This window comes from Erithacus rubecula (genome assembly GCF_903797595.1).
Source record: "Erithacus rubecula genome assembly, chromosome: 2".
Classification (NCBI taxonomy): Eukaryota; Metazoa; Chordata; class Aves; order Passeriformes; family Muscicapidae; genus Erithacus; species Erithacus rubecula.
In genome coordinates this window covers 31,094,536-31,108,592 of record NC_136685.1, presented here as the reverse complement: position 1 = coordinate 31,108,592, position 14,057 = coordinate 31,094,536, and the positions used below count along the sequence as shown (strand labels likewise).

At 35.9% G+C, this 14,057-nt stretch overlaps 1 protein-coding gene across 2 annotated transcripts in view; it reads left to right on the top strand.

Annotated features, from left to right (window-relative positions):
• Window positions 1–14,057, top strand: part of PHIP (PHIP subunit of CUL4-Ring ligase complex) — a gene marked incomplete at its 5' end in the record, with an annotated part of 101,253 nt that overhangs the window by 49,436 nt on the left and 37,760 nt on the right. For both annotated transcript variants that reach the window (XM_079297694.1, XM_079297693.1), the window contains 3 exons: window positions 5,538–5,666; window positions 10,641–10,866; window positions 13,783–13,920. In XM_079297694.1, coding sequence (XP_079153820.1) covers window positions 5,538–5,666; window positions 10,641–10,866; window positions 13,783–13,920 — 493 coding nt within the window. The remainder of the gene's footprint in view (window positions 1–5,537; window positions 5,667–10,640; window positions 10,867–13,782; window positions 13,921–14,057) is intronic.

The following is a 14,057-nucleotide window of genomic DNA, read 5'->3' as shown; positions in this document are numbered from 1 at the left end:
TGATGTGGTTTCTTATTTTCTAATTCTACTTCTACTTTCAATGCAGACTGGCAAATTCTAAAGCCCTAATAGCATTATCATATCATTTACAATGTTTTTCCTTTCCTTTAAACAGTAAACCTATCAGGCCTACTTAGATCTTTGGTAGCAACTACTTGATTAGTTTTAGGCTAAATGGCATACCAAAAGATTGAAAGTCCCTGGGAAAAGAACAGTGTGAAAGATCAAGTTCCATTTAGAACACCTCAGCAGAATGCTCTGTGTGTGGATTTTCTGCCACAAGGTGACTTTTTTTGACTAATGTTTGAAAGGCACATCTCTTGCTTATATGAACAATGTATTGTAATTTCAGTAGGAACTACAGTTGTGGAAACAGTATTTCTGATTTTGTGGCCTTCATAAAGTCTTTCCGTAGAATTATGTGGGATTGTATTTTTAGGTCAGTTTTGTAGTTATGTGAAATATAGAATTACCTAAGCAAGGTTATGGATGCATTTTTTTGAATCGTTTTGTCTATAGTCCTGCTGAAATGGTATGAAATTTTTGAGAAGTTCCACCTTTGAATAGCACATAAGAGCACATCCTGAGAAACAGATTCTGGAGACCAAAACCAACATAATGCTCTAATAGCTCAAATAGAAGAAGCCAGTACTGAGTTTGCAGGATGTATATTAAGAAAAATCTTTAACATTAACAATAAAAACCCTGTAAATAATTTATATATATATAGAGCCTTTATATAACTCCAGGCATCCACAGGGTGGGTGACCTATTAGACCTTTTAACTGATAGATTTATCTTTCAGGACACATGCAGCATTCGTAAATGAAAAACTGATTTGGCTGGTAGGAAGATAGAAACATTTGTAGTAAATATGTTACTCTGAATTTGATTACTTCTTGTCATCTTTCTACCATTTAATCTCGTTACTGCTCTGGAAACAGTGTAGATGATCTGCTGTTTTTTTAAAATTTCTATCTTTATAAACTGGCTTAAAAAGTAAGTCTGCTTTCCATGCCTCCAAATGAGTAGCAACCTCCTTTAAATTTGGAAAAATTCTGTAGATACTTTTTGGCTGGAAGCATGCTGTGATTGAAGATTGTTCCTTGAAGTAAAGGAGAGCTCAAACCTGCAAAGGAACTTCCAGGTGCTTGGAGGCTGATTTGACTAGAACAGTTATGATATAGTTTCATCACTTACAAAAGGGGTTTTAATAACAATTAGTGCTGGTTTTTTGCTAGTTTTAGAAATTTTTTCTGGCATACCATGTTGTGATCATTAGAACCTGAATTTCAGTTTTCAAGTCTGAATGTTGCTTGTAACTAATATTCATTTGCTCCTATGCATGCAGTTCTCATCCCCTTTAAGGTATTTTAGTATAGCAGTTCTTTTCCTGCTCAAGGTCTTTTAGTATAGACATACAAAATAGTCCTCTTTCCTTACTGTTCATAGAAAGAAGCTGAGCTCTTTGGTTTGGTGTAATGATGAGTGGCTCTGTAGCTGTTCCTCTTAGAATTTACTTATCTTGAACATTTGAATCAACAAATATGTGTATTACCTTGGAAGATTTTGTTCTTAGTTATTTTCTTTTGTTCTTGTCTGTTTGTCTTGCCCATAATGTACTTCATCTTCTGAATGCACTTCTAGTCTGGTTTAGAATGGCAGTTCTCTTTTTGTTGCTGCATTATATGTGATACATTGCTAAGAATGCACAGTGATATTTTTCCCCATGTTTCCAACTAATTGCTTCAGTTCCTTAAAGTGAAGGATGGATTCTACCTCAGGCTAGTAGAGGCTTTAGTTCACTGATTTTTTTCAGACTTTTTTTTTTTATTATTTTTTTAGACTGTGCTGGTGACTTGTCTTAGAAGATGTTATAGGAATGGAGTGGAGTGTTATTTTATGTAGACTGAGTTTCATTTTATTTTTCTCGCAGTAAATGTGTTAGTAAGTTATTTTTAATAATCTTATTAGGTTCATGCTCTGTTGAATTTTGTGCTGTTGGCTTTTAATTGCTTCAGTTGATATCATTTATGCTGTCCCAAATATGTTCTCAGTGGATGATTCCCTAATGTTCATTTCATCAAAGGGCTCATATTTTTTCTTTAGTCAACAACAGAAAGGCCTGACTTGAGAAACTTTAGTGATAACATCCTTTTAGCTCTGTATGTCTTTTCAAAATCAGTAACTCTTATCCTTTCTTTACAAAGTTTATGTACTCTGCATTTCTCCTATTAATCACAATCATTTGAATCAAGTTTAAATATCATATTATGATTTGAAATCTGGCAAGATTGAATTAATATTTTCTTGGCATTAAAAAATTTGTTATTTTTCTGAAGAAAGTCTGTTAAATTTCTCTGGTACTCTCTACTCTTTATACATTTTCATCTTATTTGAATTTGCTTTCTTTTTCTCCCATGTATTATACTCTTCTTGAAAAGCAGGGTTTAGATGTCTCGTACTATCTATTAATAACATCTAAAAGACTTTATTATTTAGCTCACTTTATAGATGTTATTATTCTGTTTCCATACAACAAATAATTTTTTATGCATTGAAGCCATTGCTTTGTGTACAAGCTCGACAGCTCTATTCTCCTTAGTTTCAGGGCAAACAATAAGCTTTCCTCAAAACGGAGAGGAAAAGAGTCTTCTCTTTTTCATTCTCTTATTTCATCAGCATTCCTCCCTTCGGGATATACCAATGTCCACGTGTTTCCTTGTTAGGGAAAATATAGGCAAACTAGACTCTTAATTCTTGGAGCTGAGACTAAAAATCATCTTTATTTAGTCCTCATTGTATCACATCACTGGTTCTTCCCTGTTTGTAGCTGAAAAATCCTTGCTACTTGCTTTGCTACCAGGAGTGTCTTAACATATTCACTTTTCGTAGTCCTTTGTGTGACACAGCCTCTATTGAAGCCCTGGAACAGGATGCCAAGAGAAACTGGGGGCTCTCTGTCCCTGAAAGTGTTCAGGGCTGGGTTGGATGGAGCTTTGAGCAGCCTGGTCTAGAAAATATCCTTGCCCTTGGCAGGGGGTTGGAGCTATGTGATCTGAAGAGTCTTTTCCAACCCAAACAATTCTGTGATTCTGTGACAGCGCTTCATTAACCAGTGCTTTTTTTGTATATGTCACCAGTCTCTTCCCTTCACAACTGATAGCCTTACATGCAGCAGAGGAAGGTTCCAGACAGAATAAGCACTTTGTATCTTCTTGATACAGTCTTTATGTAGTTCTTGCATCTTTGATTCAAAGGGATGGAGAGGGGAAGGTAGGTTCCTTCTTGCTGAAGTTCTTTATCTAGCCTGCTGAAGTAACAGCTTCACTGATTTACTACAGCTTCCCTTTTTGCAACTTTAAGTTTATTTTGTGATTCAAATAACTAGTTCCTCTGTGTTAGCTTTATTATGGAAAAATTTTTGTTGTAATTTGTCACTTATTAATCCTGAAATAGTTTTATTGAAAAGCAAATTCTACTGGGTAGTACACTCTAGTTGACTTCGTTCTTTAATTTAGAATAGTAATTATAACTTGGAAGGTTATCTTCAACAGTAGTTTCTGTTCTTACAAGAATCTTTTTTCCAAGTACTTGTACTTCAGACTTGAAGGGTTGTGCTAAAAGGTCTTAAAGTTGCCCTTTCTGGAAGCACTTTTAGAAACCAGATTCTGGGCATGATTAGATTAAAACTATTTGCATTGTACTTATCCCCAAATAGTAGAACACTGTTCTTTTCCTTTACATAAGAAGGCAACATTTTCCAATTAACTCTCTAATTTCCAAGGGTTTCTTGAAAATGGTCCATCCAAACCATTTCTTGATGGAAAGGATTAAAACACCCATCATCTTAGTACTTTGATTTTTTTTCCTGTTTCTCAATTTTCCCCTCCCCATGGTTAGCAAATAGTTCTTCTCACGTGTTGTTTTCCTTGTAAAACAAAAGATATTAAAAACTTAGGCTGAACCCTGAAATTCTCTTTATGAAGGACTTGAACATTAGGAAGCCTGACACTGATGTTTCCTTTGTGGGCGGAAGGATAAAGGAACAGAAATCTGTTATATCTCTAAAATATTTCTTTTCCAATTTTTAACTGTATTTCTGCAAAGCTGATTATTGTGGTGAAATTCTGTCTGCTTTCCTCCTGCTTTCCCAAACTGTCTCCCTTTAATACAGTGAGATTTCTATATGCAAAAGCAGCACAAAGTTGCAACTTTGCTGTGGTAGTTGGATCTCGCTTAGACTAAATTAATTCTGCATTCCTTACTGTTGTGATGTTAGTGACACTTGCTTAAAGTTCTGTTTTTTATTTTCCATCTCTTTCTGTGAGATACTTCTGTTTATTTCTTCTGGTATAGTGGGCAAAATAGAACATAAAACTTGCATTGGTTTATGTTCCTCTTTTGCTAGTCAAAAACTCATTTAACCTTTAGGGAAATTACCTGTAGTAAGAAAGACCTGAAAGCAATAGATGTAGCAGCCTCTCTCATGGGGGGATGTGCAGGGGTGTGGATTTGTTATAAGACTGTGGGGAAAAGATTTAGAATTCTTGCCTTTGTCTCAGCCTGTAAGAGAGTGAAAACAGTACCTCACAGGATTTTTGAGGCTTGATGTGTTAACTTTTTTTAGATAATGCTGATGGCCTCTGGAAAGTGCTGCAGATGTGCACAGCATTACTGTCTGAAGGCTGAATATCGTTGTGTTTTGTTTTGTTTTTTTCCCTTTGCCTGGCAATATATAGGCCTGCCACAGTTAGGGAAAGAATTTTGTTTGGTGTCTCTTTAAAGAAAATGCAAAAGTGCTTTGCTGGGGAGAATAGAAAGGGGCTTTCTGAAGAGGTGCTGAAGACATGAAAATTCAGAGTGGTGATTGGTCACCTCTGCTTGATTGACAGGTTGCAGGGAAAAACAAAAACCCATTTGTTCTGGCTTAATGGAACTGGAAAACAGAAAATGAGTATCAGGTAAAAATTCCTTTTTTAAAATCTTTGCAGTTCTCCTATAAAAGGTGGAGTTTTTACACAAATTTACTCCTTCCCCACTCCAATAAATTAGGAGTAGGAGCAGGTAGTTGCTAAGCTGTGTAATGTGGGCTGTCTATGTCAGTGTGTTTTCCAGGGGGCAGGTGTTGTGGAGCACCACAGCAGCCACTGCTACTGGGGTAGCTTAGCAAGAAGGCAGAGGATGGAAAGGGTGCAGTGACTAAGCCCTGAGCTGGGCCCAGCTCTCTGGTTAGGTTCATTAGCAGGACCTTCAAGGGGAAGCTTTTATTTTCACTTCCTATACTGTGCCTGCTTTGTGGATAAAGTCTGCCAGTTTCTACTGCTATCAATTTGGAATGTTTCATGAGCATTATTACAAAATTCACTGGAAAGTGAATAGCTAAAAACATAAGCTTTGTTTTAAAGTAACTTCCATCTAGCAGTATGCTGTCATACAGATTTTGTAACAAATTTCAATGTCAGCACACAGTTTTGAGAATCATAATTGAAAATTGTTAATTTCTGTTAATTATTTTCTATGTTGATGTATTTCAGATTGAAGGACAAGGACATGGTGCAGTTTTTGACTGCAAGTGCTCTCCTGATGGACAGCATTTTGCATGTACTGACTCTCACGGTCACCTTCTGATTTTTGGCTTTGGTTCCAGTAGCAAATATGACAAGGTACAGTGCAAGATATAAATTAAAATGTTTGTCTGTGTTGAATGCATTTGTGCAAACTTTTCTTCAGGGCTTCATTTCAAGAAGGCATGTCTTGACACAATTTTGAGCCATTAATAGGGGATGTTTTGGATACCTGTTGTTAACAATAAGATTTTTCACTGTCTTTTTTTAAATTATGGAAACATTCTGTTAAGCTACTGTTACATAGGAAGTCCAAAATGAAGATAATAATACTAATAATGCTAATAATAATAATTTTAAAAGATAATTCAATATTAACCAGTCACTGTCTACTCTCTTAAGTTACAAAGTTACAAATATCTATTAATGGATCCACATAGATCATGGGAATAAGCTTCACTGGAAGTGATAATAGTTACATATTTTGCTTGAAATATTTTTTTCTGGTTCCTAACTTAGCCCCAAAAAATAGGTGTGTAACAGAACTAATTCCTGCTATCTGTATTTAACTATTGCACAGCCTGTGGGAGATTTACTTACAAAAAATGTACTATGTTTTAGTGATGCAATTTTATGTCTGTTAATGTAGTACCATCATGGATGCCTTTGTGCTTACACAGCAATATTCCACCATTAGTGTAATTAAAATATTATATCTTTATTCTAATGTCATAGTCTACATTGTGTATTCTGGATGTGGGTGTCCTGCCACAGACCCTCATGACTGTAAAGATATGTGGTGTTATTTTTTTCCTTTGTGGAGGAACATGCTTTGTGAACCATATAGTTTTGGAGTGTTCCCAAGATCTTAGTTCTTCTTTTACCACCCAGGAAAGAAATAAGGTGTCTCTTCTCCCTTTTCCTAAAACTTGAGAAGACCTATCTGCTACATTTTCATCTCTGCTTCTGGTAGCTGACACTTGAATACTATTGGTGAAGTGCTGTTTTTTGGATCTTGCCTCCTGCTGTGGATCTTTGAATTCAGGCTGGTTTTGAAAGCATTTTAGCAAACAGCAGCACAGAGGGACCTGAAGGAGGGAGAGCAAAAGGAATTTTAATCTTTGCCTTATAAGATACTGGATTTCTTTTTGTAGTCTTACAGAAGGATTAACATTTGGGGATTTATTTTTTTCTCTTTGTTTCTCAACTTTGATTTGGCGTCCTCAGTACTAAGCTGCTGTTGCTACCCCTCAGTTATTACTATCTGTGCATTTGCCCTTCCATTGCAAATAAATAAGTAGAGACATCACAAGCTATGAAAAATGAGGATTATCAGAAAATTTTCTTTGTGTTTCAGGATTCTTACTGTTCTAAACTTTAAAGCCTGTTGTAATAGGCACGTTTTTCTTACCATGTCCATGGCTTGTGTCGAGTTTCTTTTTCTCTCCAATTGCTTTGGAAATATGTAGTTCTCTGCTGGAGAAATGCTGGAAATTAAATTGTAACTGAGTCTTTTGGCCTTTGCTGTGATCGTAATTTTTCTTTATACAGCCATTTGAGAATTTACCTGTGAGGGATTAAATCTGTTTGTAGAATGAATACAGTTGCTTTTCCCAGCTTGAATTCTACAGACCCTTGGATCTCTTGGGGTTTTTGCTGCAGCTTCTGAGAAAAGAAGGTTTTAAATTTTTCACTTATTGAATGATTTAAAATAATCATTCAGTTTTGCTGTGCCAATGTTACTCTTGGCATTCTTGCTCATAGAAGAAATGGGAGCAAATACAACTTATATTTGTTACCACTTTAATCTCAGTCTTCCACTCACAGAAAACTCATCTTGGAAGTGTCTGACGTCTTCCATGTGTGATTTCATCACCTCCGTTTTTGTCTGTCCTGATTTATGGCAAAATGTTAACACAGGTAGGTAGGTGCTGGAGGTGGTGGGGTTTTTTTTCTGTTTTTCTCCCCTCAGTTACTGGGGGAGGGTTTTAGACATCTTGTCAGACTATGATCTAGTAGAATATGTGGTTTTTGGCCTTTAAAGTTTTTCCCATCTATGGGAAATGAATTTTACAGAAGAAAAGAGGTGTAGTAACCTGTCTTGTATTCCTGTATTTTTGAATTGACAGTGATTATAGCTGAGATAGTGTTAATTCTACTGAGAGAACAAGCTCTTGTTTTTCTACATCTTTGTTTTTCATGCTATGTTCACATCATATGTACATTTCCTAGTTGACTGGAACAAATGCCTAGGCTTTCTTTCTCCTGCAGTGTGATCTTGTCCACAGTGAAGGTGAATGGGGTGGGGTGTTTTTTTTTTTGTTTGGAGCTTATGGGATTTTTTGTGGGTTTTTTCTTTTTTTTTTCTTTTGATGGTACATATTTTTGTCAATTAATTCTTCTGGGGGGAAAATAAAAAGAATTCATGTGCTGTTTGTTTGGGGTTTCTTGAGCCAAACTCAGCTGCAATCTGAGCACGTCATCATCAGAGTTGAGCCAAGCTCACTGTCTACAGGGCATGTACACTTCAGAAGTTCTTGATTAGGTGGAAACTTGTCCAGGAATGCCTAGCAGTTCTAAAGTGTAGGGTGCTATTATGTTGATTTAAAATCATAGAATATTCTGAGTTGGAAGCGACCAACTAGGATCTAGACCAATTCCTAGCTCTGCACAAAAGCACATTGTGTACCTGAGGGCATTGTCCAAATGCTTTTTGAACTCTGGCAGACTTGGTGCCATGACCACTTTTCTGAGGAGCCTGATCTCTGAGCTTTCTAAGGCGTTTGTTCCTGCAGACTGCCCAAACCACAACACTCAGCTGCAAGTTGACAGTTCATGTATGGTGGATTGGTGCAGGACTGGGGAAAAACTCTTCATGTAACTGTGCCTATTTGGAGAAACAGCATTCTATAGAGCTGTAGAGCTCAGACTTAATAGAAAGCTTTCTTTTGTGCTCATTCCCAAGCTGGGTCTGTAAAGTCATGTGAGTAGAAGTCTCATATTCAAATGGTGATGTGATATCATCTTATTGTCATGAATTTGATCTCTAATAGTATATGAACAAGTAACACTTGTTGTTAGTACTTCTGGCTGGTTTTCTGATGGAATATCTAATTTTTCTGATTTTTCTCAGGATAAGGTATTTTCCTGGATTCCAGTAGGGATAGTCTACCTGAGAGTTGTTCTGTCCCTATGTTCTCCAAGAAATGCCATGTTATCTTATGCAGCAGAAAATTGTTTTTTACACTCTCTGTTATACGATTGCAATATAGGATACACAGAAGTGTTATTGCAACAAAGTCCCTTGTGATCTTGTACCAGGTCTTCTGTTTGCTTGCAAAACCTGGGATGCAGACTACACTGTGCAGCCAAGACACAACATAATAAAACTCAGATTGTATGACCTTACTATTGGAAAATCTTTTTTCTCAGTGTGGGAAGTTCTTAGTAGGAAGATATAATAAGTGTAAGTAATGTATATTCTGTTGTGATTTTCAGAAACATTGGAAGTCCTCCTAGGGGGCCTCTGTCTCTATCATATTGAGCTATTGTGAGATGAAGAAACAAAAGTATTAATCAGGCCTTGATTCTGCCTGTCAGACACATGAAAGCATTTTTATCTTTTTTATTCAGCCTCTGTTAACAAAGGCTCTGGCAGTGAGATTTCATCCAGTTCAAGCCATCCGGTTTTTTACTGCAGTGGGTTATCACCTTGTTCATATGCATTTTGTAGGAGTAGAGTTAATTCTTTTTCATTTCATCTCTTTCTATCTTTCCCATTTCTTCCTGTTAATATTTTTCTGTTTTTGTGTGGTCTAGATCTCATGATTCCTATGATTTTTTTTCCCAATTCTTTTTTTGTTTTTTTTAAATTCACTTCATATGAATGCACTTTTTGATGTTTGTTGATTGACAAATGTCTGTTGTCATCTTTGTTTCCTGGTCTTCTTGCTTCCAGGATGGGAGACATTTGTCATTGAGAGATCAGACCTCTGAGTAGCTGCTATAATCTTGCCTTACTGGTTTCTACATAACAAGTTGCATAATAGAGCATACTCTCCAGAAATCAGAGGATGTTCTCTGACAACTTTGTCATTCCTCTCTCGGTGCTCCAAAGACAAGATTTTTTTTGAGAACTCTGTGCATTGAGTCAGTCATTTAATTGTTTTTATACTGCACTGGAGATCTTAATTTGTGTGAATGATAATTTTATTATTTGATTTTCACTTGTTCATAGTTCAGCTGAATACATGAGCTGCCACAGGGTTTGCTTGCCAACAGATAGTTTTGGGATGTGTAGTATATGCATCAGCTTCTCTTTATTCACTTTTTCTTTTCTCCTTGCACTTCAATATCTTTCTTATTGAACAATACTGAGATGCATGTGCCAGCAAGGGATGGAGCATACATCTTTTGTATTTATTTGGACAAAAAATTCTTCAGTCTTGAGGGTCTGTGGAAAGTCATCTATAATAAATTAGGAGCAGATAGACAGAAATAAAAAAGAAAATTTAGTGAAAAATTATATTTTTATCTTGGCTTTATTTTATCAACTGAAACTTTTCTGATATCTAGCATTACAGTAAGGATATATATATTTTGATGGTTTTAAAATATTTGGCAATTCCCTGATGTAATAAATATTTTTCGTAGTCTTTTGCCTGCACCATATCTCATAAGTCTGTGACACAATTTTTTTATTATCAGAAAATTTTTTCATATATTCAGACTATAGAAGAAAATTTATAAACTCATACATTAATGCTGTATTTGGTCAGATATCTTCCAGTAGTTAAATATTACCCCATTCCCCTATTCTTTAAATGCTTCCCACTCTCAAACATGTGGATTTTTCTCTTTGTGGTGTACTATAGAAAAGAGTACTTTGTAACAAAATAATAATGGAGTAATTAATTTTTCCCCTTTAAACTGAAATAAACACATCAACTTATAGCTCTGTTTTTTTGCAAAAGTGCCAATGAGTACCACTGTTAAAAATATTTTTGGCAGTTCTCTTCTGTATGCTTTTGTAATAGGTTCTTTAAAAAAATTACAAAATGACTTTGTTTGCAGATAGCAGATCAGATGTTCTTTCATAGTGATTATCGGCCCCTTATCCGTGATGCCAACAACTTTGTCCTGGACGAGCAGACACAGCAGGCTCCACACCTTATGCCTCCCCCATTTTTGGTTGATGTGGATGGCAACCCTCATCCTGCAAGGTATCAAAGACTAGTTCCTGGTCGTGAGAACTGCAGGGAGGAACAGCTCATTCCTCAGATGGGAGTGACATCTTCAGGTATGGAAAATTTCTCTTCACTGAACAGTAGTCTATCTAGTTACCTTCAGTTGCTCTACACTTTCACTTTTTCCTCATTTATGGGCATAGTAGTTCATGTAGTGTGGAAGAAATACAATGTCTTTAGCACTGATTGCTTGTGACAATTTCATTTACAGTATTGTCATCAATCAAGTTGGCACTAGTTGATGCTAGAACACCAGTTAGATGGGAGTTAATTTCATTACTGGAGCAATGTATAATGCTGTATGAGCTGTCAGTTATCTCTTTGGGATAAGATTTCCTGCTTTAGAAAACCTAGGAAATAGACTGATCTTCCACAGATCTGTTAGAAAAGGTAACACCTACAAGAAAAATGAGAAGATGTCTGAAAGAAGCAAAATTCTCTTCCTTTTTAGTTGAAGGCAGTCATTAATTTTAAGCTTTGGTGAATTGGTTAAAGAACTTGAAAAAACTTGAAAGAAATCTTGAAAGCTTTGTTCTCATGCACAGGACATGAAAAGAGCATGCATATATTGGGCCAATGGCTGGCTGTTGGAAATTGCCTAGAGGTGTTTCAAATGGGTAGGGATGGAAAAACAATGCCTACTTACTATGTGTCACTAGTTTGATATTAGTATGAATTAGCAGTGACTGGTGAAAGTAGCTTTAAATGTTTTCAAAATAAGCATTGTTAACTATTTGGATGTTCTTGAAAAGATGTGAAAACTGACTGCTCCTGTCAATTGTAGTTTATATGTTCTTGATACTTACGCCTGTAGTGTTTTAGGCATTCCAGGAATGATAACTGAGAGTGTTTCTTAAAAGTCTCTCTATCCTTATTTGTAGACCTCAGGATTATAGGGCAGTGAATATTTAAATATTTTTAGGGCAGGATTTACATTTCTTCAAAAATTACAGGTAGAAATGCTACCTGACAACTGTTCAAAGGAAAATATCCTTCCTATTGAATGTAAATTTCTTAGCTAGTGGCTTTGAAACAAAATTTGATTTTTAGGGAAGGACATGACTTTACTTACTTGTTACAGTTAAAGTATGAATCCATTGCATTGTGAAATTCTCCAAATTTAAAAATGTCCTGGGCACATTCTCCAATATACCTTGAAACAAGTCAGACTCTGCACACAGACCCAACAAAATTAAATTTAATGGTCTTTCTGCATGACACATGAATGCTTATAAGAAGAAGATGTCCATAGCATTTTGTTTAATAGCAGGGAGCCATCTGCTAGCTTGACAGGTGATGGAAAGACACAAGACATTTTTCTGCCTTTTTACAATATAGCAACAATGCAGTTGTAGGCAGACCTGAACAGTGTTTATATATTTTATATGTTCCCTTCCACTGAGGAAGTTTATTTTCCTTCTGAAGCCTTGTTGTGGGATTTGATGCATCTCACTCAGACATTGACCATTTATTTCTTGTTAACTTTTCTATAGGGACTTCTACGAGCAGGGGGAATTCAGATAGCCATACTTGATTTATTGCCTTGATGAACATGAAGCACCTTTAAACAAGATGTTTTGAGAAAATCAAGTATACACCAGTGTCTTTATTATTTCATTTAAAAAGAAACCACTTGCTCTTTCTTGCTAAAACATTGTCTCACAGGCTAGATACATAAAAACATTCATTTTGTTTAGATAGCAGTTTTCTTATTTAAGATCATTCTTGGGTTAATAGTAGTATTTCCCATTGTTCTCAGTAGACAGTATGTCTGCTCATGAGATTAGCAAATTGATCTGTCTCACTTATGTGACTTAGAAAACATCCAACTGTGGTTCTACCTGATCTCATTCCATTATTCCAAGGTTCTGCTACTTAGGGAAGTTGACTTATATAACCTTTAAAGCCTGAGTGCACGATCTTAAATATTTATGTTTTTTTCTGCATACTGTTAAGAGATAGCAGCTTCTGTGCAGCCACACAATCAAAGCTCTTCACTTCATAGCACAATTATTGTAATATCTAGTCTTTGATCTTGAAAAATGCAGTAAATACTGTGATATTTCTTTGGAATCACACTGGAAAAATAATTTCTGTATCTTGTTTCTTTGAACATTGTTATTCCTCATTACAAAGTTTTTGCAAGTTCTTTTCTTGATGAGAACTTCCCACCATTCCACTCCAACATCTCACTATTCTGTGTGGAGATGTCTGACTTCTTTTTGAATCAGTACTGTAACCCTTGTCTTTTTCTCTATACCTCTCTGTTTTTTGTGATCATTGTAAGTATGAAAACAGGTTTTGTGTTGTTCATGCTTATGTGCGGTGTATTATGCTTGCTGCTCAGAAATAGTAATATCAGCTTGTAATCACTTCTTTGGAACTATTTCCCATCTTCTATTCACAAGACTTACCCAAAAGGAGGTTTCTTGGCTGTTTTACATGCCAAAGGAAATTACCATTACTTGATCTGTATGGTCATTATGTCCATGTGTAGCTTAATTAAACATTTTTACTGCCTGGTGTTCTACAGTCTGGATAATTATTTTCTAATTCAGTCGGACCTTCTTGATGTTGTTCTTTCATTGAAGCCTATAAAGTGTTTTTTAATGCATTTGAGGCAGACTAATCTTGCATTTGAACAGTTTGCATTGACTGAGCTGACAAACAACAGTTGTATTAAGCTGCTGGCGCTTGCTGGCACTTGATCAAATTTAACCTTTTATTAGAAGTGAAATGTGGTCATCTTGACCTTGCTCTAGAAAATATAATGCTCTCAAATATATAAAGAAAAGAAGTTGTCCTGTTTTAAGAAATGGCTGTTAGAAAAATAAGCATTAACCCATAGTTACACATATGAGAATTTACTGTACTTACTTCAAAGCTAAAACTTAGATGAACTGTCCGTAACATTAATTTCCTAAAAATTTACATTTGTGTATTGTTCTCCTGTACATTTTACTTCACAGGATTGAATCAAGTTCTTAGCCAGCAAGTAAATCAAGAAATTAGTCCGTTGGATAGCATGATTCAAAGACTTCAGCAAGAGCAGGACCAGAGACGTTCTGGGGAGGCAGGAACCAGTAGTACCAGCCGGATAAGCAGAGGTAGATCACTGGGCAATGGGTGTTGGGGCTGGGAGTTGGAAGACATAAACCCCTTTTATATTATCCATGATCTGTGAATTTTGTTGAACTAGTAGAGAGGAGATATGGAGCTGTAGAAAATAGTGCACCTTTCCTAT